The sequence below is a fragment of the Danio rerio genome, chromosome 20 (assembly GCF_052040795.2).
Source record: "Danio rerio strain M-AB ecotype USA chromosome 20, GRCz13ab, whole genome shotgun sequence".
Lineage (NCBI taxonomy): Eukaryota > Metazoa > Chordata > Actinopteri > Cypriniformes > Danionidae > Danio > Danio rerio.
The window spans coordinates 37,137,546-37,164,053 of record NC_141040.1 but is presented as its reverse complement, the minus strand read 5'-3'; the positions used below and the strand labels follow the sequence as shown (position 1 = coordinate 37,164,053).

The window sequence follows — 26,508 nt, the reverse complement described above, 5'->3', positions numbered from 1 at the left end:
TTGGAAACACCCATTCACACTCATTCACACATATACACTACGGCCAGTTTAGTTCATTCAGTTTAATTCACTTATACTGCATGTGTTTGGACTGGGGAAAACCAGACGAAACCCACATGAACACTGGGAGAAAATGCAAACTCTACACCAAAATGCCAACTTGCTCAGCCGGTTCTCAAACCAGCGACTTGTTTTAAGGCGACAGTGCTAACCACTGAGCCACTATGCCACCTTAAATTGTCATTACTTGATTAATTTAATTAAATATAGACTCCAAATTAACGATAATCAGTTAACTTTAACTTAACTTATTTAAGAGTGCTAGGTTAAACATTAAGTAAATGGCACATGATATTGACAAGTTTGTTTTACTTGATATAACTTATTTTATAATTAGTATATTATTATATTATATTATATATGTATAGTTTACTTGAATTTTGCTCCTGCAAATTGTTACGTAGATTAATCTTAGGAGTTATTTCTTTCAGTGTATGTTTACAATAGGAAATTAACAACTCAATATAATTACTCAATATTCTAAAGATTTTTGGCGTAAAATAAAAAACAAAACAATTGTCATTGGCTACACTTTTGAAAACACTAATTCTTCAACAGTCTCTAGTTATTAGTCTTTAATATATCCAGTGTCACATAGTCTTTAATATATATTTATTATCCTATTCTTGTTTGTTTTCCAGCAGTTATTTTGTTGGTTAAAAGAAACAAACAAAACAAGACTGTAGCTATATTTCCATCCAAAGATGCGAATGACATTTATGCACTGGAATATCACATAAAAGGTGTAAATAAAGCAACATTTCCTTTCAAGAAGCCCAAGAGAACAAAATCGTCACTTCCTGATTAACTGGCGCTAAAATCAACAAAAAAAATAGAATTTGCTCCAGTAGAAGAAGCTGCGTTCATTTTTTCTTTATTTAAAAAATGACTTGTCCCTCAGAAGACAGTATGCTGTAGCACAATGAACACATGGTGGTGGTTTTTTAAGGCCTTAGACACCGAGCACAGACGTTCTGGACAATTCTGGTGGTCATTAATAATATAATGACACTAATACTGAAAAAATTAAGGCCTTTTCGAATGACCAAACAACATTTCAGATGTTTTACACTGTGGTCAGTCTGCTAGTTTTTCTTAATTCACAAACATTTTTATAAACACATGATCACTTATAACAACATCACTTTACTTTTTTTTTTAATTTGCATACTGGAATTTGTTTGTTAAAGTGTTCTTCTTATTTTTTTTTATGTGCATAAAAATAGGTGAATGGAAACGTAGCTTGTGATATTGCACCAAAAAAAGTATATAAAGTATCTTCATGTTGTCCCAACACAAATCAATTATGTCCACTCAGTTGTTTTTACAAATTTAAATGGATTGAGCATAAAATAATTAAGTAAACCCTCAAGAATTGTTAATTCAGCGTATTATAAATAAGCAGTTTGAACAAAAAGAAAAGAGTCATTTTGATTGAACATTTGAAAGAGACTCTGCAGGTCTTTCGATGTTTAAAGGTCTCTATTATTGTACAGGTCTAATACAATGATACACATTACAGCAGCAGCTCATTCGTAATAAAATAAACACACAAAAGCAGCATGTTTTTGATTCCACCCAAAAAAGGACATTTACTGCATGGAATAATAGATGATCCTCGAGTTCTTTTGAGCTGCAACTTAACAGACACATTCTGGGGACACTTGAGACTTGTATTAAATGCAGTGAAAAGGGGCATAATACGACCCCTCTAAGCTTTCAAATACTTCAGAAAGAAAGATTTCTACCCATAAAGTGCAGAACAGACATATCTCAGCTAACTTGGAAAGACCTCGGGTGTTTGAGTTCAGAGCCATGTGTAACACAGAGCCGTTACATTTAAGAGGGGACACGTCTTGAGCTCAGACATCTTAAATGTCAAACATCAGATATCTGGAGACAGTCACTAAGATTAAATCACTGACCTCTCTGGTACAAGCAGACCGACAAGTTCATACCCACATTTTTTGTGCTTTACTATTGTTCCACTGCTGCTGGTACAAAAGAGGGGAAAGTAGTTTAAATTAGAAACTCGGTGTAGCTTGATGTGTGTTTAAGGAGCAATTAATCACGAGTGGCAGACAGCTGTATATAACATCCGTAGAATTACACGAGCGATTTGTCATAATTACTTTCAACAGCCTTTTTTTTGACGGCGTTCTTAAAATAGACTTCACTTTAGCTTTAATTTTCATTTCAACTCCTGGTAGAAGAAGGAATGAGATTTTGCAGATTTGAAGGCGCTAATATGCTGAACGCTTTTGTGGCATCGGGTAAGACGTCTTTAGGGATTCGCGCGGATCTCATTCACCGATGACACGCTTGAAAGTGCGCAGTCGTTTTTTGACGCCCTCAGAACTCAGACATGAAAGACTGATGTAATTGCTAGCTCTAAATATACATAGGAAAAATAGCAAAACAGAGGAAACAGGCAATAGCTTTGACACCTACACATACACTGTGCCGAAAGCTTGTGCTGCAGTTTTGTTCTTATGGTCATGGTCATGGTCACAATATTGTTATGTAAATGAGGAATGCTGTTGATAGAAATCTGCTTTTTATTTTCTTTTTAGCTTTCATTCAATAAAAATATCACTAAATTCTAATATTTAAAGACTTTTTAAAAAAATTACTGCAATACATTATTTCCATTAACCATTTTCTGCCAAGTCCAAAAACAATCTTAACCTAATAAATGTTTTTCAATAATTTATTTTTTTATTTCCATTACTCATTTCTAAACTTCAAATATACACATTAACACAGAGTGATGGAAACCCAGCTAGTGAGGAGGAGAGTTTGAGTAACAAAACCCTCTCCAAAGTTTACAGCTGTAGATTTGCAAAAATTCTTATGATTAGGGTCAGAAATTCTTCAAATAAATAAATGCAGTGCTCCGCATATACGAGTATAATTACTACAAATCTCTCATTTAAAGTAATATTTTTTATAGGATGATTTTACAATATTATATTTGTGCATATACGGTATATTGGTTAGCACTGAAGCCAAATCTGGAGCTAATTTAACAAAATAACTTACAATAGTGGTTGCAAAAATTAGTCCACCCAAATTTATGTTATGTAAAAATAATAAATACAATGTTCAAAAATAGCAAAAATCAGGAGAAACAAAAATATAAATACAATTTTGTTAAAATGTTGTAGTTTGTCTTTGTTTTTTTTAACAATATTTTGCTTAAACGTAAATGTATTATCTTTCCATTTCTAAAGATGTTCTGTGACCAAAATGTTATTTTAATAAAAATATCTGTTTAATAAATCTGTTTTGTTCAAATGCACCAGTATACAATACCCATATTCATAATATTCATTTTCAAAATGGGATGTACTCGTATATGCTGAGCACTGTAAATGGTAACTAAAAATAAAAGAGTATCTTAGCCACTACAGTTATTTCACAAAAACATTCCTTTGCAACAAAACAAAACATACAAAAAATATATATATATAGTTTTAGCAACAAATGCACAAGGTGGGCTTGTTGTACATGGGGGATACTGTTGTACACCTCAAATCTAGAATTAAATATCACAGGATCAATAAAGTTTTTCTGCCAAATGCCCTAGACATGTTGTTGGACACGGTATCACGACTTCTGTCAAATACCAACAGATAAAAGAAATGGAGAAACCTGACTGCCTATACTACAAGTTTAACAATAGACCATGGCTAGACCTAAAGAGCATCACCATTGGACAGAGAACATGAAGGATCTGGGGAGATTCTGTAAGGAAAGGCTTTCTAACTGCTCCATGTTTCCTTCAACCTTATCAAGCATTACAGGAGACACTCAGACCTAGTGTCTGGGCAAATGGAGGTTGCAAAAATGATTGAATACAAATGTGCCATTCATTTCGACCCACATGTATTGGAGCGAAGCCCTTACTTCATAATAAGACCCCTTTCCCCCACATTTCAGTTGCTTTATACAGACTGCCTCTTGCATGTATGTATTTAATCATGCATTTAGATCTACAATACATGCATGTAATTGTATGATTAAATGCATACATGAATAATTAAATACATGCACCCGTATGCCACCTCAAAATTACCAGAAGTGCTCTTCAATACATTATTAACATATTAAGTACATTGTATTTATATTTTGATTAAGTACATTGATGTTAATACCACTTAATATAAATTGGGATAATTTTTTAACACGATAAAAAGAATAAACTATGTAAGTTAATTTTCACAGCCTTCTTAGCTCATTCTAACCAAGGATGCCAGTAATTTGGACCATCTAATTTAGAAATGAATTGGGTATGTGGTTTTTGCTTTTGTGTGTGTGTTCGATACTACCCTGATTTAGTAGATGTGTTTTGTGTGTGTTAAGAGAGAGAGACACACAGAGAAAGGGCATTTGCAACTTCCCCCCTAATGTTCCAGTAATGGGGGTGACAGAATAGATTTAGTGTATTGGATTCGGTCGCCCTCCTTCCGCCCATTCTCTCTTATGGAGGTCAGTCGCCTCTGCAGTGAACATCCATCACAGCTCAGCAGCTGGAGACCGCTTTTCTGCTCTCCCCGGCCTGCGAGTGCTAACAGCACTGCTGCAGGACTCGCACTGTACCAGTGGTCTCTCGCCATCTGCCGTCTCTGCTGGAAAGAGAAACAGCCAAATTAAGTTTTCTTTTACACTTTTTTTTATTTTTTTTTAAACCTGACACTGTTGAAGAAAGTTTAGTTATCTGTGTACATATTGTTTAAACATATTCATTAGATTGATAATACATCATTCTAGTTAGAGATTTAATCATTTATAATTCTAGGCTTAGAGATTTATGCTTATAGAATTTATTGATAAGTATTATAAATATCTTTCATTTAAAATTAGAATTTTATTAATCTTTTTTTTTTTAGTTTTGTAGTTTTTTAGTTATCATAGGAACTTTTTTTTACGTTTTTTTTGTTGTGTTTTGTATTTTTTTGTAGTTTATTATTGCTTTTGTTTAAATTCTCTTTTATTTTTTTTTGTTTATTGACCATTTGTATTGTTTTTCCTTTTTGCGTTTGTTTTTGTTCTGTTTTTGGATGTCTGTGTTGGGTTTGTGAGCCGCTTGACACATTTACTCTGCGTTCACACCGAAGGGGCGAGAGCATCAAAGTTTGCTATTGCCACCCTGGTGACAATGCTGTCTACCTTTACTACACTGCTGGCAAAATTCGCAAAATTAAATTGATCTTTTATTTAAAGGGGCCGTTGTAACATATCAGCAAATCAGTTACATTTTTTTACTTAAAAAAATATTGCACGCTTTTTATCAAATTCATTTAGCTATGGAAGATCAAGTTGTGGTGTGTGGTCTGGTGTGGCTTTGCTCCGCTTATCCAGTGAGACCAAATGTCTAAAATATTCAAAAGCAGCAATATTGTTTTGTACTGTCATTATAGTTACCATGAGATTCCTGCTTTTTTAAGAAAAAAAATATCATTAATGCACATCATCTCGCCAGTAACTTTTTATTTAATTTTTTAATGTATTTTCCTGTAATAAAAAAATTGTAAATAATTGGAAATCCGGCGACCTCAATAATCAAACTGTTGGGAAAAACTGTGGTCAGACCCAAAGTTCACAGGACTTTGCTCTCTTGACTCTTCTCAAGCAGTGCAATTGAACATTCAGATTGCTTGCCGACGAACCAGGTCATAGCTAATTACCATAAAGTTGACTTGATTTAAACTCTTCTCGATGCCCACACCGGGTGAAGATGCACCGCTCCTCGACACTTTTTCGCTGCCGGTTCCCATTAAAAACGAATGGCTTCCAGCTACTTTGTTGCTCAAATTTACATTGAGTAATTTAGCAGACATTTTTGTCTAAAACGACTTGCGAATTGAGGAGGCATTCAGTGATTGAACAACAGTACATGCAAGAAGTGCTAATTATACAAAGCAACTGTTAGTGCTTAGAGAATTAAAAGAATAGAGAAGCCTCTTTCTACAGGTGGCTTTCCAGAGGTCTATGCACATATATGAATATATCTATGACCTGGAGTTTTCCCAGTGGTTAATGCATTATCTCCCTCCCTGTTAAATTTGATCTAATCCATGTCCTGAAACAACCCTCTCCAATGACTTCCACTTCTAATTCTAACGGAATGAAGTGATTTGTTTGTGAATGAATCCCCGTTATAAATGACTCACGTAAACCATTGGTATCCCTGCGTCTCAATGTGCATAACCACCTTCCTGATCTAAATGGTACATAACATTTGTAGTATTCAATCATTTAGGGTAGAACGTATGCACATTGAGGCGCAGGCACTGTTATCAGCTGTTATCTGTTACGCAGCGCAAAAGTCCAGCATCTTTAGATTGCCTTTATTCTTGGCTTGTGCGGTTGAATGAGATGTCCTGGGAGCACTGTACAAATGTGGCAGCGATATTGCTCAGGGTCCGTATGCGATATCTAGAGTATAAATCTATGGAAAGATACTAGTAATGTTGACAATTTTAATTTTTGGGTGAACCATGCCTTTAAGGCCACCAATAATCATAGTTAACGTTCATAATAGGGTATATGCAGAAGGACTTTTAATTTTCAGTAACCCAGTTAAAGTGTATGCTGTTATCAAACCACCACATATAATTGCTATGTGGGTCTCAAAATATACAAGAAGCATTGCATTAAATTCCATTTTCCAGCACCTTGTCTTTAAACTATGAAAATTTATTTTACTCTAGTATTTCCAATGGAGTTTCTGCACTAGCCTGCTGATCCTGATGGCTCGTGTGTGTAAACGACTTTTCATCACATGAACAATTAAATGAATGCTTAAGTCTATTTAACAGATTATAATTTAATTACATTACAACATCGATGCTGTAATAGGAACCTTAATGTTTAAAAGTCACATTAACTATTCACTGGAAGTTTATTGGTTGGGGAAAAACACTAGCTGTGCGTATACCCTATTGTCTCTTTCCAATCAAGAATATCAATGCTTTCCTTCTAATCTCTTTAATCTTACATATTATTGACCGATAAAACTGTTTTGTTGATTTTTGTGTGTCGTTTTTTTCTTTTCAGTGTGGATAAGGAGGGTAATTTGGTTTTGATTCCTTGGGAGGAGAGTCGACATAGAGATCTGGACTGGTGTGAAGTTCTTGAGTGCAGGTGAGATCATACTGGTGCTTAAAGTGGTTGAAATCTCTGTTTATCACAATGACACTCTCTCTTTTTCTCTGCGTGTGTCTGTGTGTTCTTTAGAGAAGTGGTGGAGCCCAAACCAATGGACGACTGTCAATTCTTATATGAAGAGCAGCCAGAGCTGGAGAGATTTCGAAGCGCCGACCCCTTCATCACACTGCTGACTGAGTGGTACCTGACCAGGGCACAGGACATAGAGAGCCATTCCCGGCAGGTACAAGAGCTGACACTCAAACACGTATCAAAGCGCAGCGTTTTCTTTTGCTCTTTTGCTTGACTGACACTTCACTGGCCTGGAAAAACAAACAGATACACATACTGATGCACATCTGACTCACAGAAGATTTGCTTCCTACGTGAGTGACAGTTACTGCTGTTCCAGAGGGCTGTTAGTGTTCTGAGATCAGCTGTATCTGTCTACTCTGAACCATACTAATGGAGAGACATCTAAACCATTAGAAGACCACTCACAGCTTCTCAAACACCGCACCACACTATTTCTTTCTTTCTTTCTTTCTTTCTTTCTTTCTTTCTTTCTTTCTTTCTTTTCTTGCTTCGTTTCTTTCATTCTTTTGTCCTTTTTAAAATTTTTTCTTTACCCTTTAGTTCTTTCTTTAATCTTTTTTTTAATCCTTTCTTTTTTTCTTGCATCTTTCCTTTTGTTTTTTGTTTATTTGGTCCTTTTTATCGTTTTTTGTCCTTTAGCTCTTTCTTTTGTCCTGTTTTTGTCCTTTCTCCTTTCTTTCTTTCTTTCTTTCTTTCTTTCTTTCTTTCTTTCTTTCTTTCTTTCTTTCTTTCTTTCTTTCTTTCTTTCTTTCTTTCTTGTGTCCTTTCTTTTCTTCATCCTTTCTTTCATCCTTTCTTTTTTTCTTTCTTTCTTTCTTTCTTTCTTTCTTTCTTTCTTTCTTTCTTTCTTTCTTTCTTTCTTTCTTTCTTTCTTTCTTTCTTTCTTTCTTTCTTTCTTTAGTGTTTTTGTCCTTGCTTTTGTCCTTTTGTCCTTTTTCATTCTTGTTCTTTCTCGTGTTCTTTATCCTTTTGTTCTTTCATCATTTTGTCCTTTCCTTCGTCCTTGTGTCCTTTCCTTCATTCTTTGCTTCATCCTTTTGTCTTGTTGTTTCTGCCATCCTTTCATCCTTTTCTCCTTTAGTCTTTTCTGTCATCCTTTCTTTAATTTTTTCTTTCATATTTTCTTACATCCTTTCGTAATTTCTTTCATTCTTTGTTTTTTCTTGAGTCTTTGTTTTTGTTGTTTCTTTTTTTGTTTCTTTCATTCTTTTGCCCTTTCGTTCTTGTCCTTTTTTGCCATTTCTTTCATCCTTTCTTTTGTCATTTTGTCCTTTCTTTCATTTTACTTTCATCCAATTTATCCTTTATCCTTTTGTCTTTTCTGTCATCATTTCTTTCTTCCTTTTTGTTCTTTTTGCTGTCCTGTCTTTCATCCCATTTTCCTTTCTTTCATCCATTTGTCTTTTCCATCATCATTTCATTTTGTTCTTTCTGCCGTCCTTTTTTTTATTCTTTTGTCCTTTCGTTCATTCTTTTGTCCTTTCTTTTATCTTTTCGTTCTTTCTTTCATCATTTCATCCTTTTGTACTTTCGTTTTGTCCTTTCTCTTATTTTCATTTTTCTGTCAGCCTTTCTTTCTGTACAGTTTGTCTTTCTTTCTTTCTTTCTTTCTTTCTTTCTTTCTTTCTTTCTTTCTTTCTTTCTTTTTTTCTTTCTTTCTTTCTGCTTCTTCTCTGTTATTCTTTCTTTCTGCTTCTTTTTTCTGTTATTATTTCTTTCTGCCTCTCCTTTCTGTTATTATTTCTTTCTGCTTCTTCTTTCTTTTATTCTTTCTTTCTGCTTCTCCTTTCTGTTATTCTTTGGTCTTTCTGTTGTTCTTTTTTATTATTGTTGGCTTTTCTGTCTTCATTATTTTGTTTCCCTATTTTCCTAATTTTTATATTTTTCCATTTCTTTTTATCTCTTTCTAGTTCATATCGTCTTTTTTTCTTTTTCTCTCTTCCTTTCCTTTTCTTATTTAATGGTGCTTAAAATGCATTTTGTAGAAGATTTAAAAGTATAAATTCTAAAATGCCCTGATTTATTTTTCCACAGTTGCCTTTATTTTTTTGAGTAAAAGCTCCAATTACTGCAGGGTACAAAATTCTGAGACTCCTAATGAATTGTTTTTAATTTGCATACCTCTAATGTAGGGCATTTTGTTGTTATAAATTATATTTTCAGCCTAGGAAATTCACTCAAAACACATTTGAGTTTCAGAGCATCAGTGTTTTATCTTTTAAATCTTTCACATAAAGTTATTTTAATTATATGACAATCTGTTTATTTTGTTTTTTATAAGCACTTTCTAGATTAAAATACTTATCACATACAAGTTATACAGCATTTGAACAGTATTTTAAATAAAATTGTTTAACTTTAAAAGTCTATTTAAGACTTTTAATTTCAGGAACAGAATAACTGAATATTTAAAACTATTTTGACTGTATTTAGTTATTCAAAACAAAGTATAAAAACCAATAAACGTCAAAAAACCATGAACTACTTCTGCTGAAATTTGACAGAGATGTTTGTTTGTAAGGTTTATGTAACCATTGTGCTTTTTTAAATATATTTTTTTATTTATTATTTTTGTTATACAACAATTGTATTAAGAGGAGGAAACTGACTAATTTGGAATTTTACAGTTTAAAATCAACATTGTATCGATATTCACCTATTGTGACGTGACAAAAGAACACTGGTCGATGCATTGATGTCTTATAATTGTTTAAGAGACTGCATTTCCTTATTATGCAAAGAAGAGACTTTTACTTCAGTTTTTATGCCAGCAAGCATTGCTTTAAAACGTTAAGCGTGTACAGCTGCTACACATTTTCATGGATTGCACAATAGTGTTTATTTTTTGCTTTTGTAAGAGTTTCTGTGTGGGATAAAACCTGCCAGACAGCTTCTGTTTATACCACAAAACAAGCTTTAGAAGCAATTAAAGATGCAACAGCGTGTTCAAGTATATTTTTCTTGCAGGTGGTTGTGCGTTTGTGGTCTGGGCATAAATGTGAATTTTAAGTGGATTTATTTTATTATGTTGCATGCAATTTTGAATTTATGGGAAGCTGTGATGCTTTTAACTCAATGAGAGTACAATGAAACTGTCTGAGTTGGAAGACACTGCTGTGTTGACTATTTTTTTAACTCTACTCAATCCAATCAGATAGCCACGCCCACTTTGGCACTATTTTCAGTACTTTTTTAATCCAGTTGGATTTTTATAATACATTAAATGATGCTTGGGTGCTTTTCACACTGATGGGTGTGTTTTTTAAGATAAAGTTTTAGAATCAAAACTTTCCTCGTCAATATCCGTTCACACTATACACGTTAAAAGAATGGTATGTGAGCATTCATAAAAATTGTGTTTATTGTGTAGATTTTGCCAGCATCCGTACTTGCTGTTTACCAATTGTGTAATGATCAAAGGAGATTATTTATATATAATAACTGTTAAAAGCTACTTATTACTAGTTAATTAGTTAATGTTATTAATAACTAATATAGTTATGGTAACAAATAACCCTAACTTTTCTAATTATTGATTGAAAAGCAAAAATCTGCACCTTTTGTAAAGTTGCTTTGAAACAATAATTATTGTGAAAAGCGCTATACATATAAACTTGAATTGATGTTACGGTCATATGTCTGATACAGAATAGTCTAAAAGACCAGTCAGAGTGTGACTGTAGATAGCTGCACCTCCGTTTACAAAGGTCATTTGTAGTCGTGTCCCAAACCTTTGTGGACTCTCTGAAGTGCACTCAGACAATCACAGAATGCACTGGAATAACAGGTATACTCTACAACAAATGCACACTCCGCATACCTGTCTCCTGTAACAACCCCCAACTTTGGCATAGTATATGATCGCTGTGGCCTTCCAAAGCCCAGGCCATAGTACAGTTACTAACACCACAGTACAGTTACTAACACGTTCTCAATTGTGTTATTCTGGTCTACTGGAATATTAGAGACAAATGTTGGCAGGTATGACACTCCATGGCTAGAGAATACCCATAATGTTTTGAGATTTTGCTCACTGAATTAATTCTCATGTCTGACCACAAGATACTATTGTGTAAAAGTCTCAAAATAATTTATTATTTATTGGGTTAATAGACATTTCTCTACATGATCTCTATTTCAGCACTGCATGACATGAAGTTCTCACTGACATTGTCAAGGTTTTTATTTTATTTTATTTATATTTTTTTTAGAAACCTGCAAAACAAAAACAAAACAGCGTTCCTTCCGGTGCACTGATTGCTTGAATTCACTCACTCTAAGTGATTCTTTCTTTTAAGTAGACTATATTAGTGGACTAATTTAGGGAATAGTAAATGATGGAGATATGCCTGTATTTCAGGCGGTCTATACTGAAATGTAAAAACAGCATTTTCAAACTAAAACTTAAGACCTCACTCAGTGTTTGTTCTGCAAAATGCCTATTAGTGTCAAACACACTCTATTGGAGTGTCCTGCTTTTGATGACTTTTTTGTTAAATGAAATTTTATCATATTTTAACTTGAATAATTTTATCTAATTTGTATTCTTTTGTTTGTAATATATTGTATATTTTTATGTACAATTTTATCCATGAAAATTGCTATTTTTGGTGACATGGTATTAAATAAAAACATATGATGATGATTAGGGCTGCATGATTCTGGCTAAAAATAAAGATCATTATTTTCTCACGATTCTGTAGATGTAAAATAAAGGTTAATAAGTAGGCAATTATTATTGTTATTTCTCAAACATATGGTAAGGTAAGCAATATAATAATATTAGGCCTATGTGTAGGTGGTACTGTTGGTCAAAATGCCACATTTTGTATAGACTTTAAAATTGTCCAGGGGCCTCATGTATCAACGCTGCGTACGCACAAAAACTTTGCGTACGCCAGGTTTCACGCTCAGAATCGCTCCCGTTTGGATTTACTAACGATGAACTGAACGTGGGAATGTGCGCAGCTTCACGGCAGCTTTCTGGCTGGCGTACGCACATTTTTTGTCCGTGTCTGTTTTATTTCCATTGGCGACTCCTAGAGGCAGTTGTGTTAAATTCCTCTCTACAAAGTGTCTGAGCCTTGCAATGGCAGCTGTATGAGACGGGTTCATCATCTAGTAGGTATGTAAGGTTTCCATACCATACAGTTGACCAGCTAAACATTAAAGCACAATTTGCAGCAGTCGCCTGTTTTCCCAATGTAATCTGAGCGATCTACCGCACGCACATTGCTATAAAGACACTATCTGAAGATGAATTTGCATGCGTAAATCAGAAACATTTCCATTCAATAAATGTGCAAATAAAATATGATGCACAAACTTATTGATGATTCCTACTTGTCTTTCTCGTGATAAATAGTGGGCAAAATCTGATATGTAGCGGGGAAAAAAAGAAGGAATTCATCAGACACTGGATTCGAGCCGAGTTCATGCTCGAACGTGTCATTACATGATCACATGCGTCTTACGAGGTGCGCCACTGAGACTGCTAAGGGTGCTGTAACATTTTACAGATATAAACCACACTATTTCTTTTTTTAATGCTCTCAGTGCGATGTTCAGACCCAACTGTGTTAACCGCATCAGCTAAACTCTCCCACTCTATTTTTTTTCTTTTGTTGTTAATTCCGGAGAACAAACTTGCAAATAACACCGCTTTTCTCGGGTCTACCTCCGAAAGCAGCACCTCCATTTCACATTCTGTTCAAAGTTTCTCTTTTTGCTTGATTTTGCCATTGCTTTTTTCGTTGGATTTTGCCATTAGCATAGTCATTAGCATATTCATACGGGGGAGGAGGCAGGGAGGGGTTTTGTGCTCGTGCATGTTGCGCTCAGTTTCACGTTCATTCGGATGTACAAAAGAATATGCGTGAGATTCGGCGTACGCAGTGTTTCATACATCTGAATTTTTTTATGCGTACGCACAATTACAGCTTTGTGCGTACGCAATGTTTTAGTAAGATTTCCACGCAAGTCTTCATACATGAGGCCCCTGGTTTTTAATGCACAGTAAAGGAAATATATAAAAATATAATTTTTCATAGTTCTGAAGTTAGTTTATTATGTTTGGGACATATGCTTGAACCATATGACCATTTTTCACTAGTGAAGTGAGACGTCATTACCAGATTCCCTCCTGCATTATATTTAAAGAGCCCATATTATACATGAAATAGGGTCATATCCTGGTTGTAAGGGTCTCCAACAACAGTCTAATATGCATGCAAGGTCAAAAAACACTTTCATGGTCTTATAATCTGCATTTATTTTTAGCTAATTATCCCAGCGACTCCTGTATGAATCGTCCAGTGATTCATTTGTTCCCAAACCCCTCCTTAGCGCGGAGCTAATCTGCGCTGATTGGACCGATGACAGTCTGTCGCGATTGGTCGACTGCCTTCAGTCAGAGAGGGAAATGGCCAATAGCTAATCAGCAATTTAAAAAGTAATCACAGTTCATACACGCTCGATAGTGTAGACGTGGATTTTAGCTGCCACACTATGGCGAGTGGATAGTGCCACGGATAACCGAACGAAGGAGACAGTCGTGTACTCGCCATACCACACACACACAAAAACACACACACACCTCCGGATGACAACGCTCCCGCTTCCGCCCGCACCCGCCAGGTTTTAGCCTGAGAACCCGCTCCGTTTTCTGCCCGCCGCGCCCGGTCCCGCTAGAGCGGAGAACACAACCAAAAATCACCCAGTATACAGTCCAGACAGCCAAGCTGTCTGTATAAACACACACACACAGCACAAAGCACACAAAGCTCGTTCGTTCGTTCGTTCGCTCTCTCTCTCTCTCTCTCGCTCTCTCTCATACGCGCGCGTGCGCACTAACACACACACACACACAAGCACCACGCAGACTCTCTCTTTCTAATTCACATAGCAATATCCGTGATATTGCTAGACAGCCCGCTCCCGTCCCAAATTAAACCCGTTACCGACCGCTCCTGCGATTTATTCGGAAATTTATTCCCGCTGCTGTCCCCGCGCCAGATTTCTGCGGCGCGGGAATAAATTTCCGAATAAATCGCGGGAGCAGAACTCTAGCACGGAGCTCCATAAACAAACAGCACGCGTCGCGTTTTTAACGTGACTTTGCACGCGATAAGATAAAATATCCAGTTAACCTGATACAGTACACGCGGTTACAAGTAACAAATCACAACTAAATACATTTGCAAGCTAGAGTAAACGAGGCAACAACTTTAACTGCACTTACTTACACTTGAGAAATGGAAGAAACCCATCCTGACGTCCATCAGTTACTCTTTACTGATCCTTCCTTTAACAAACTCAGATGAAGTATTCTTTGTAGCATGTAGTTTCCAGTAGTTTCCAACTGCTTGGTTATAATGCTGATGTTTCATCTTTGGGTAGAGACTCAATATAATGTCCATCTGCAGTGTGACTTCAATCGACCGGCATGTTTGTGTGCGTGTGTTTGTGGGTGTGCGTGTGTTTGTGGGTGTGTGTGTGTGTCTGGGTTTCTGCGTCAGAGGGCGGGGCCTCAGGTTTGAAATCTCCCGGATTTGCGCGTGCACGTGAATAACTTGGTTTCGTTTGTACGTCATGGCGAAACACCTAATGAGTCGGTATCAAGGCGACTCGTTTGAAGCACTATGAGTCGACTCTTTTATAGATGAATCAACCGTTTTAAACACTGTATTCTTACAGATTTAAGCCTTAGCTGGATACTTCACTTCACTTAGAGCTGTGTTACACACTACATGGAGGGGAATTTTCAAAAACCCATAATATGGGCTCTTTAACATTATATAAGCTAGAGCAAATAGACTGGCACTGTTATACGTTTATTGTCATGCACAACACTGTGTTTGCTATAAAAGAAAAAAAAAACACATCAAATGCTTATCATAATCAAAACTGTAAAATGCAATATGATCATTTAAATAATGTGCGCATTTTCAATTTCACTTTTGCTGCCAAGTGCCCTCATGTCCTGGTTGCCGTCAGAAAAAACACATGCAAATCATACTTCCTGCACGGCTTTCAAAAGATTACTCTGTGCAACAAACTGAATGTTATTTTACAGCTTTATTAACTGTTATTCGCAGCCTATGAAGGTTTTGATCAGTGAAGTAGACTTCATTAGCTGGTGCGGGCATCTTCCTGGTAAACACACAGCTCGCAGTCAGCTTACTTGAGATTTCGACACCGCTAATATTGTACGTCAATATGTTAAGATAGTAATTATGTTTTTGGGTAAATTATACCTTAGAAATACAGTATGAGGCTCTTTCAACAAAATTTGAAGGTTCCCAGGTTGCTAAGAAATGCATATAAAACAATGTGAAGACTTGTGCGACCGCATTTATGCTTCTCTCCTGAACATGGAAAATGTAATTGCCTGAATCATGTTGTATATTAGGCAGATAAAAAAGTGTAAGAGGGTGATAATAATGGTAAATAAAAATGTGTCACTAAATATACTTGGGCAGCCGCTAATATACCTAGGCGGCCCACCCAAGTAAAGTCTATTTGAAGAGTTCAAATACAAAAACCTCAAAGTGGCGTCTGAAATTTGTATCGAAAATGAACATTTTTCTCAGCCTCTTGTTTATGTTAAGTTATTTAACTTAAAGAGCCATGAAAATTACATTTTCTTTGACGTAAAAGTGAAATTTCTGAACCTACCCACAGAAGCCTGCTAAAAATGCAAATTTGAGAAGAAAATTTCAGATGGTATTTAGAGGTTTTTGCATCTAAACTCTTCATTTTTAGGAAGCACTGCAATATTTCCAAATATATTTTTTGTATAAATACTTGTTGCATTTTGAACTCTGGTTAATATACATTTGTAATAATTAAAAAGAAAATAAACAATAGATAATTATCTTTATTAAGGCCCCTTTATGTACAAAACCTACTTTTTCAGACTACTGTAGGTTTTTAATTTAGTTGTATTACTAGTCTCAAACTTTTTGTCCTCACTGTATATGACCGGTATGACAAGCACTATCACTCAGCTGTAGGCACAGGCCGTTTCAAGAAGTGCTGCAGAGCAGGAGAGACATCACTCTGTCAGGACAGAGGTTAAAGCAAGGAGAGAGGGCTGATCTCCGAGAGCTTGACATGTGAAGTGAGATGAGGAGGACGGCTGGTGCCTGGAAGCAGATTGAATGTCCAAAAAGAAATCCATTGCAATAAAAGGGTGTGAGATCGGTTCATCTGAAGGCTGCCTGCATGTTTTGTCCTTAGAGTAAGTGGGAAGTATGCCTAAGAACGTTTGTACACGTAGATATCAGTACTTTCGTACAATCAAAGCCAGGGTTGTGTGTGTGTGTGTGTGTGTGTGTGAACAAGCATGCTATGTTTGCAATCATTTATTTGTAAGGCAAATACACGAGGTGGTTTTGTCCCTGATTTGGTGTTAAGCAGCTCTGCTTTGTAATTGGAGTGTTGTTTTGTGTTGTTAGGAAGGCAGCATTGCTCCGCAGGTGTTTGGCTCTTGTTAACTCCAGTGTCAGGGGTTTCGCTTCCTCCCAGGTGGGAAAAAAGCAGCAATCATTTCCTCATGCAGGCATCCACTATTGATTGGCTCCATGCTCTGCCTGTCAACTGGTGGAGGGATGCCAATCGTCAGCTCTTGATATGAACTGTATTGATGGGCTGCTGAGGCAGCTGGGGTTTCATTGACTGGGTATACTTTAGAAATCTTTTTGGGGATTTTTAGTTGTAGCATTCTTTTTGTGGTCTTTTTGATCAATGTTCATGCTCCTAACAGTTTAAAATATAGTGTAAATTAGGCATGGGACAATAATCATTTTCAAGGTGTAACGTGGTTTGGAAAAGTCAGGTTTTAAAACCGCCAGTATTTTCTGCTATACCATTCCTGCAGTATATGTAAGGTTTTGTTTTAAGTTTTTTTTTTAGGACAACAGGATCTCCAACAGAAATGATCTCCAAAGATGTTATTTTATATTGTAATGAAATCTGTGTTTTTGAAAGTAATGAATCCGCAGAAATCATTTATTTATTTTAATTATTCAGCCTAAAATGTTTACTCTAACAAAATATTTTAAATGTTTTTTAAAATAAAATACATTGTGTTAGAAGGGGAAAAAGTTCTTGTTTTTTTACCCAGACATTTACAAATAACATATTTTAGAGCATTAACCACAATACCAATAAACCATGATATTTTTATTCAAGGTTATCATACCAAACACATAGTGAGAATATATGTAGTGTGGTGCTGTTTGCTACAGGTAGCTTATCTGGTAGTCTAACATCAAAGGTGTAACATTACTTTTGTTCATGTCTGATCTGGCATACAGAAAACTAGAAAGAAACCATTCAGACTGTATATGTAATTGTATCAGTTAGATCTACAAGTAATCATAGTCAAAGTCCTAAAAAAACAGACAGTAGCAAATGTTGTCAGGAAAATGCCCGGTGATCTCATCCAAAAACAAAATCTTCAGCGTATTCAGTCATGACTCTAAATACAGATGTAAACAAGGTGTGAACTATGATGAACTTTTGACCACTTTTTTATTTTTTAAAACGATGTCATTAAAAAAAAAGTAATGTTAAAGATGTACGATAAACCTTTGGATTCTCCAGAATGTGTCTGGAAAGTTTTAGTTCAAAATACCCATCAGAATATTTATTATAGCCTCCAGAACATGCCCATGTTTGTGTCTGAATACATTGTAGCTGTATTTGTAGCCTGTGGCTTTAAATTCAAATGAGCTGCTTTGTCCCACCCACTGTTCTGACATACGTGTCTGCTTCTCCTGCGTTACATCAGATAAACAGCACAGTTACAGAGACAGATTGGATGAAGTACAAATACAAAACAGCTCATTAGTCAAAAGTACCAAGTAAGTTTATTTGATATATTTGTGGTGGAGTTTATTCAAGCCTTTCTGAAATGAGTCGCACACAAATGCCGTTTGAAGTACACAAAAACACGGTTTTAAGTGTTTACTGACACTATAAGGCTGTGGTGATTATAGCGGTTAAGAATTACATAGCGATTTTACTGTCATTATAAAAATGCTCTCTTTTAAAAAAAATTTTTAAACGTATATGAAAATTACAAAAATCGCAGAGTTTTAACAAATTATTTTAATCCCTGTTTATTTGCAAAACAATGTTCTGTGGACGTGTATACAAGTTATTATAGAATAATGGCGCCTGTTAATCGATTTGGTGGGAAAAACCGCACTCCTAAGGAGACTTATTGCGGAGACTTATTGTGTTTCTATCACTCTAATAGGACAGTGGACACACAATACCTACACGCAGTTCTCTCCAAACGTCATACAAAAAGTAAATTTTCATCATATGTTCCCTTTAACTTTTGCGCCGTCTTCATTGGCATTGTTACAGACTGGCAAAGATCAATAGTAATAGCATTATTTGAAACTCTAATCGAAAGAGACTACAATCGAAGCAAATCCCAGACAGTCTCCTAGCCAGGAGGTTAATTCTGCTGAAATGGACAGACTCCTCAACTCCAACATTTAAACACAGGATTAAAGATTTTTTTGTAAAAACATGCATTTAGGAAAACTTCAATGTACTATGCATGGGTCTTATAAGCGATTTCAATTTTTTTTTTATTACTACTTTGCAACCTTTTCTAGTTTTGGGGAGTACACAAACAACGGATAGATTATATAGTTTTTTTCTTTTTTATATCTTACTGTCATTTAGGGGTTTTGTTTAATTGTCCGTTTTCTCTTAGTTTTGTTTTTCTGTTCAGTCTAAAAAACTAAATAAAAAGATTGGAAATAAAAGATGGCATGTTTTCAGAAATGTTTATATTTATTTTTAGGCACCACAATGCTGATGTTTCAGAAAAGCAAAAAAATCTACTGTTTGTTTGTTGATGAAATGAAAACATTTGTCATATTAAAATAATTATCTTCTGAGGAAAAAACTGTTTTATATTTATGTAAACCTTTTTTTCTTCAGAAGATGATCATCTTAACATAACAAATGCAACATAAAAATGCAATCAGACTTAGAGATAAACATATCTTACCCATCTCTCTTCCCAATAGGCTGGTTTATGCTTTTCTGTTAGGTTGCTGATGCATTGTGATTTGGTTCACACAGGTGGATTGTTCCCTATCTCTAGTGCGTCTGGGAAAAGAGCAGAACATTCCTGGGCTGGAGCGGCTTTGCGATGACCTGGTTACAATGGAGACACTGGTCTACGAGACGTCATGTGACCTAAGTGTCACACTGAAGGAACTGCAGCAGCTCAGAGACATCGACAAGCTCCGCCTCCTCATGAAAAATGTATGTTCTTCGGCGCTCATTCTCCTTTAACACTTTATTCTACAGTATTTGTTGTGCAGCCAAAGTTTTTCCTACCTGTAGTGTCAGTAGCGGTGACATGGTGGCTCAGTGGTTAGCACTGTCACCTTACAAATAGAAAGTCGCTGGTTCGAGTCCCGGCTGGGCCATTTGGCATTTCTGTGTGGAGTTTACATGTTCTCCCTGTGTTTGCATAGTTTTCCTCCGGGTGCTCTGGTTTCACCCACAGTCTAAAAACATGCGCTTTAGGTGAATTGATTAAAACTAAATTGGCTGTAGTTGTTGAGTGTGTGTGTGTGAATGAGTGTGTATGGGTGGGTTGTGGCTCGAATAGTTGGTGGTTCATTCTGCTGTGGCGTCCTTTAAAATAGAGGTGCAGGAAAATGAATGAATGAATAGTGTCAGTACCACTCTGCAAACTGATTAAACCACCTGGGTTTCTCTCAGCTGTGTAAATGCTGAATTTTCAGCTCTTTGCTTTGAGGAGCACTAGCGCAGCTGATAGATCTTGGAGAGCGCTTGCGGATTTGTGTTTACAGGCCTGCTCTCATTACGATTGCAGTAAGCACATCCAGCAGGCTTGTTTGGATTTAATGCTTTCATTAAAAATGATTTAATACTCATTTGCTCGTTTAAGGGGAAACGCTGTGAGTGGGTGAATCGCCATCTTAGCATCTGTTTACTAGTGATACTTTGAATGTTTTCTGAGGAAACACTCGGTTCAGTCTGAGATGAACATTCTGAATCTTTTACTCACCCACATGGTGCGCCAGTCCCTATGGTCGCATAAAAGGAAATTAAAAAAGGTTCTGAAATTATCTGAATGATTTGTTTGTGTAAACAAATTTTTTGAAGCTTTATTTCAGGCTCTAATGTACATCAAAATTGTAAGGGTGAGCACAGTACAAACGTAACATGGGGAGAGTTGTAACACGTTAGTTTTTTTTTTTTTTTGCAGGACAAAATGAATGATGACAAGTACACGCTAAATGCATATGCTTTAAACAAAATACAGCAACACTTTAAAAAAAAAATCACAGCATAGTCATCCAAATTAATATGCACATTAAAACCACAGGTGTACATAGATGCAATTCTATTCAAGGTGCAGTCAGTTTCTGATCTATACTTAGTGAGATGGAAATCAATATTTTAGTTTCTTAAATGATCTAGAAGAGGACCCGCCATTTTATAGAAGTCGCTAGCAGTTCCTTTCTTTGTGTGTCTGATTTTCTCTATTTTAATAAAAAAGTTTTTAATTCACAAAGAAGGTTAAAGAAAATTTTATGTTAAATAAAGCCTAAACGTCTAGCTAGAACTGTACCATGCCTTATAGATCTGACAGTAGTGTATTCTATAAAGAGAATTGTTTATAAAATATTCTTATTTCTTTATTTAAATTTATATTTTAAGTGTTTATTACAGTTTTAGTGTTTGTTTCAGATGAGATTCTGTTCTTATTTCAATGTCCAGTCAGTTATTGATCAGTTTAAACAGTTCTTTGTAACCCTCTGGGGTCTGAAGTAATTTTGAGGCCCCTTAAATGTTTTGACATACCTTTGACATACCATAGAAGCTCATTTCAGCTACTTATTAAAAAAGTAGTCACCTAACAGATTAGAATGATGTATAATAACACGTATTTGTGTGACCACAATCAACTGACTATTCTTAGTGTCTTTGGCACTGATAAGAAAGAGATCCTGCCAGGTCCTTAGAAGGTTAACGCTTTGTAGTCTAGAGGAACACGGTAACTAGTTTAAACGCATTCTACATCTCTTATCCTACACAAAACCCATACCCAACTACTTAATAAGTGGCATATTGGGAGCTATATGAGCTAAAAGTCATAGTTAATGATATAGTGGTAATTTATCCTGTGGTTTAAATTCCTTTGCTTGCCATATCTGGTGATAACTGGGGAATCTTTTGACAATTAGTTGTAGAAAAAGTAACGAGATAATGTATGTTCAAAAAAGGGGTTTATATCAGAGTCCAAAAACAAACAAACAAAACAGATCAATATTTAGATAAATAAACAAATATAAGTTGGACTGGAAAACAAACAAAACGGCAAAGTCCAAAACTGCACTCACAGTCAGCCAGTCCAACCAGTCACCTTCCTATTTATAGATCTTTTGAAGTGCAGGGGACACAAACTCTCAAAAAAAAAAGAAAGAAAATTCAAAAATAAATAAATACATACATACATAAATATATACATAAAAAGACAAACAAATAAATAGATAAATAATAATAAAAGTAGCTTCTTCAAATAGTTTGTTAGTAGTGAGCGTTATACATAAAAATCAAGTGTGACCAAATATTTTCATCTTTATCTGTTCTTCATTAGATAATATTACATTTTAAACTGTCATAAACTCTAGTCATGTTGCAATGTTCCCCCTAGGTGTTAAGATACTCTATGTTCTATTTACAGGTCATTTATTCGTAATAATTAATTTCCATTATTTTGTTAAATAATAAAATAAAAAATACCCTGCAATCATTAAATTATCCCCATATTTGTTTCAAACAACTGTTAAATTAATTTTAAAACAATAAAATACTCTAAAGCCTGTGCGGATTTACACAAACCGACAGAGTCAGAATGTGTCAGGTTGTACCTCATTCTCCAAAAGCCTGTTGTGTTTGGAGCTACATGAACTGTTTCTTTCCACCTGCTGTAATGTGTTTTGAGTGAACAGAAGATGCTGTCCTTTGCTGTTGTTGTGCATCATGATTTGATCTTGTGTTTTAGTCCAGCGAGGATCGATACGTGAGGAACTGCTTTCAGTGGATGGTGCCGTTTCTACACCGCTGTGAGGGGCAGCGGGTGGGCTCTGCTTCCAGTCTGCTCAGAGAATACCTGGTGACCCTCGCAAAAGACGATCTCACACTCCCTCTTAAACTCTTCCAGCACTCAAAGCCAGACGTAAGTCAAACTACACACATTTACATCAACATGACTGTTGATGTGGTTTATAATTTTTATGGTAATTGTCATATATTAAATAATGATAAAAACTTGTGGGGGTAAAAAAAAAAAACTAGAGTAAAATCTGCATTGCAACTTGCCAGTAAGTGTAGACAGTAAGAACATAATATGGTTTTACACAGCTGTATCAAATCTCTAAGTCTTTAATTATAACAAGGTGTCCACTGGTTCTTAAAATATATTACAAGTTGATAAATCCATTTAGTGAGATTTAGGTAAAAAAAAATATATATTAAAAAATCTTAAATGCTATTAAATGCTATAAAGAATGACATTTTGTATTATTTTTGATTATGCACTGTAAAGTTGCATGCTAAAGTTTGCCTGAATTTAATTGGCAAATATTGAGTTTTTGTAGTTTTTGAATCAATGATTTGACATCACGCTGCTTTGTTTACTGAAGTAACCAAGGCAACACCATTATTCCTGCTGTTCTATAGGCTCCACCTGTTGGAAGAGAGCATTAGCATTTAATCAGTATATTAATGATGCTTTAGTTTGGGTGCAGCAGGTATGTTTTATGTAGGTTAATTTCACAAAAACAAATTGTTTTTACATTATAATTAAAAGTTATTTCATAGATTTAAATTACTATCTGCCCACACTAATGTTGACTTATGTTGAATCTTTGTATGGATCATGATGAAAGTTCAATTGTTGCCTCACCATGTGATAGAGGTGATGAAAAAATAATGACATACATATACACTACTGGTCAAGTTTGGGGTGATTTTATGATTATTAAATGATTTTTAAATGTTTTAAAATAAGCTTCTCCTGCTCAACAAGGCTGCATTTATTTAATCAAAAATACAGTACAAATTTTAAAATTGTGAAAAGTTATTGCACTATAAAATAACTGTTCAAAAGTAGTTTATAATTTAATTAAATTATTTATTCCAGTGTTATAAAGTTGAACTTTCAGCTTCAATAATCCCATACACTCTTGCGTTCACACCCACTAATACACTACGGCCAATTTAGCTTATTTTAATCACCTTTACTGCATGTCTTTGGACTGTGGGGAAAATCGGAGCACCTGGAAGAAAACCACGCGAACACAGAGATAACATGCAAACTCCACACAGAAATGCCAACTGACCGAGCTAGGGCTTGAACCAGCGACTGTCTTGCTGTGAGGCGATCATGCTACTCATTGCGCCACCGTGACACGTTATTTATTATTATCATTTATTATTATTATTGTTATTGTTATTATTATTATTATTATTTCAATAATTGTTGTAATAATTTACATTTATTTAAAATTTTAATAAATATTTAATTAATATTTTTTTATATTTAAGAAATGCCGCCTTGAACAGAATAATTTTAATAAAAAAAAGAAAAACTGACTCTAAACTTTTTACAGGTAGTGTGTGTGTATGTATGTATATATATATATATATATATATATATATATATATATATATATATATATATATATATATATATATATATATATATATATATATATATATATATATATATATATATATATATATATATATATATATATTTATATATATATATATATATATATATATATATATATAAATATATATATATATATATATATATATATATATATATATATATATATATATATATATATATATATATATATATATATATATATATATATATATATATATATATATATATATATATATATATATATATATATATATATATATATATATATATATATATATATATATATATATATATATATATATATATTTATTTATTTTTTTTTCTGATTTCTGAAATTCAAAAATATGGAATCGTCCACTTTGCTTGTACAAAAACAGCACAGTTAATAATGTAATATCTTATATTCCTAGATAAATGTGAATTTATTGATGAGTGTGTTGAGATTATATTAAATGTGAATCTAAAACTTCATTATTTAATATAAAGGTCAGTGTTTGCTAAAGCTCCACTTAAAGATTTTATATGTATTTCTGTCTGTTATGAACCTTTCATAGGAGAGAATAATGCCCGTTCTTCATTCCCACTCCCCTGAATTGTATTGCATTAATAAGGAACTATCTTTAATTGTGCTTTCTTGCAATCAATGTTTAATAAATATACTTTAAGTTAAAATGTTGCCAATATTACTGATTAAAACCTAAAGTGACAATGAAGTCCTTAAATGTATCGAAAGAGTCTAAAAAAGGTCTTAAAAGGAAAGTTGCTCTGGACAATAACTTCTGCTATTTGACTAAACATAAATGTGTTGCACTTTTACTTCTGATTCCTGTATGTACCCTGTATAAATACATTTCTGTCTTTAGAACTAACTTTCTGTCCTTAGAAGACATTTTGCACTTTTATTTAATTAGTGATTGATTGATGAGCTCAAAAGAAGCTTTCAGAAATTTGCATCCAATCAATATCAGCCCCTCAAAAAAACTTATCATACAAGTGCACGCACAGCAATGATATGATTTACTATTGAAATTCAGTAGCGTGTCACTGCTAATATAGTTGCTTCTTCATGATAAATTGTTTGTGCTTTTCCTCATTTATAAGTCGCTTTGGATGAAAGTGGCCGCTGAATGAATAAACGCTAGTAATTTAACAGCAGAGATTCACTCATATAAGAGGGATAGCGGGAAATGGCTTGTAGGAAGAGCCATTTCAATTCTGAGTCCAAAGCCACAAAAGACCTTCAGACACACACGTACACGCTGTCTCACACCGCCATGATAAAAATTTATGGCCTGCTTACACATCTGAGGCATCAGTTTTCCTCACAGGAAATTAATAAAAGTGGTTGGAGAGAAGTCAGGCGAGTGAGAATTGTACATGTGTGTTTATGTTTCGTCTTGTGTTTGTGTGCGTCCATAAATCAGCCTTGCACATTCAATGTTGTGTGAAATGAAATCCAATCCAATTGACGCTAAGATGATTCTTAGTGTGTGTGTGTTGTTGTCTGTGAGGAGACTGGATGAAATTTCTTTGTGTTAACACCATATGAAGGTCATTTCTATAACGGTATGTTCTGGTATATAGGCTTACATGTTGTTAGTTGCATCAGAATCGCTGCATATAGCATTTTGAAAATCTCAACAGCATTAAAATATGTGAAATATTAGGTTTAGATGATATTTTCTATTTTAAGATCCACTCAAATGTATTCATTTATTTTTCAATATCAGTTTTGTTAATCATAAGGTGATTAGATTAGATTCAACTTTATTGTCATTACACATATACAAGTACAAGGCAATGAAATGCAATTTAGGTCTAACCAGCAGTGCAATAGCAGCAAGTGCAGGACTCAGGTATAAGTTATAAAGTGCAGTTATAGAAATACTATGGTGATATTTACAGATGGATGTACTATGAACATTATATGCAGGTTGTATTAGCTATGAACAGAGATTTACAATAAATTAACATATATACAGGTTTCTATTAATATTCAGAAGTGTGCAGATAAATAAACATAATTACAAATGAATATGTGCAGTGGATGTGTACATAATTACAAATGTCCATGTTCAGTGGGTATGTACAGTTCAAATAAGTGAATCAGTGCAATGAATATGTGATTTTTTTTTTTTTTTTAAATGTGCAAATGTTAAATAGTGCAGTGATTTTTAGGAGTATAAGTTAGAAGAGAGTGGGGGGTGTATTAGGGTGGCAAAAGAGTCAGTGAGGGGTAGAGTTCAAAAGGGAGACAACTCTGGGGAAAAAGCTGTTCCTCAGGCTGCTGTTTTTTGTCTGGGGGAGCATGAAGCACCTGCCGGAATGTTCAGCTACTCAGCTCACATGAAAACGACTGTCATATTTCCTAGTTCCTCTAAAAGACCTGCCCTCCAGAGGCTCTGATTGGTTAGCTAACATAATGTGCTGTGATTCGCTGATCATGGACC

The 26,508-nt window shown here is 34.7% G+C and overlaps 1 protein-coding gene across 8 annotated transcripts in view; it reads left to right on the top strand.

The window, feature by feature from the left end:
- nbas (NBAS subunit of NRZ tethering complex) overlaps window positions 1–26,508 on the top strand; it is a 378,312-nt gene that overhangs the window by 68,117 nt on the left and 283,687 nt on the right. For all 8 annotated transcript variants that reach the window (XR_015517670.1, XR_015517668.1, XR_015517669.1 and 5 more), the window contains exons 22-25: window positions 7,123–7,209; window positions 7,303–7,456; window positions 19,420–19,605; window positions 22,385–22,558. Coding sequence is in view for 4 of the 8 variants with exons in the window: in XM_087297010.1 (XP_087153136.1) it covers window positions 7,123–7,209; window positions 7,303–7,456; window positions 19,420–19,605; window positions 22,385–22,558 (601 nt within the window). In the remaining 4 variants the exon portion in view is untranslated. The remainder of the gene's footprint in view (window positions 1–7,122; window positions 7,210–7,302; window positions 7,457–19,419; window positions 19,606–22,384; window positions 22,559–26,508) is intronic.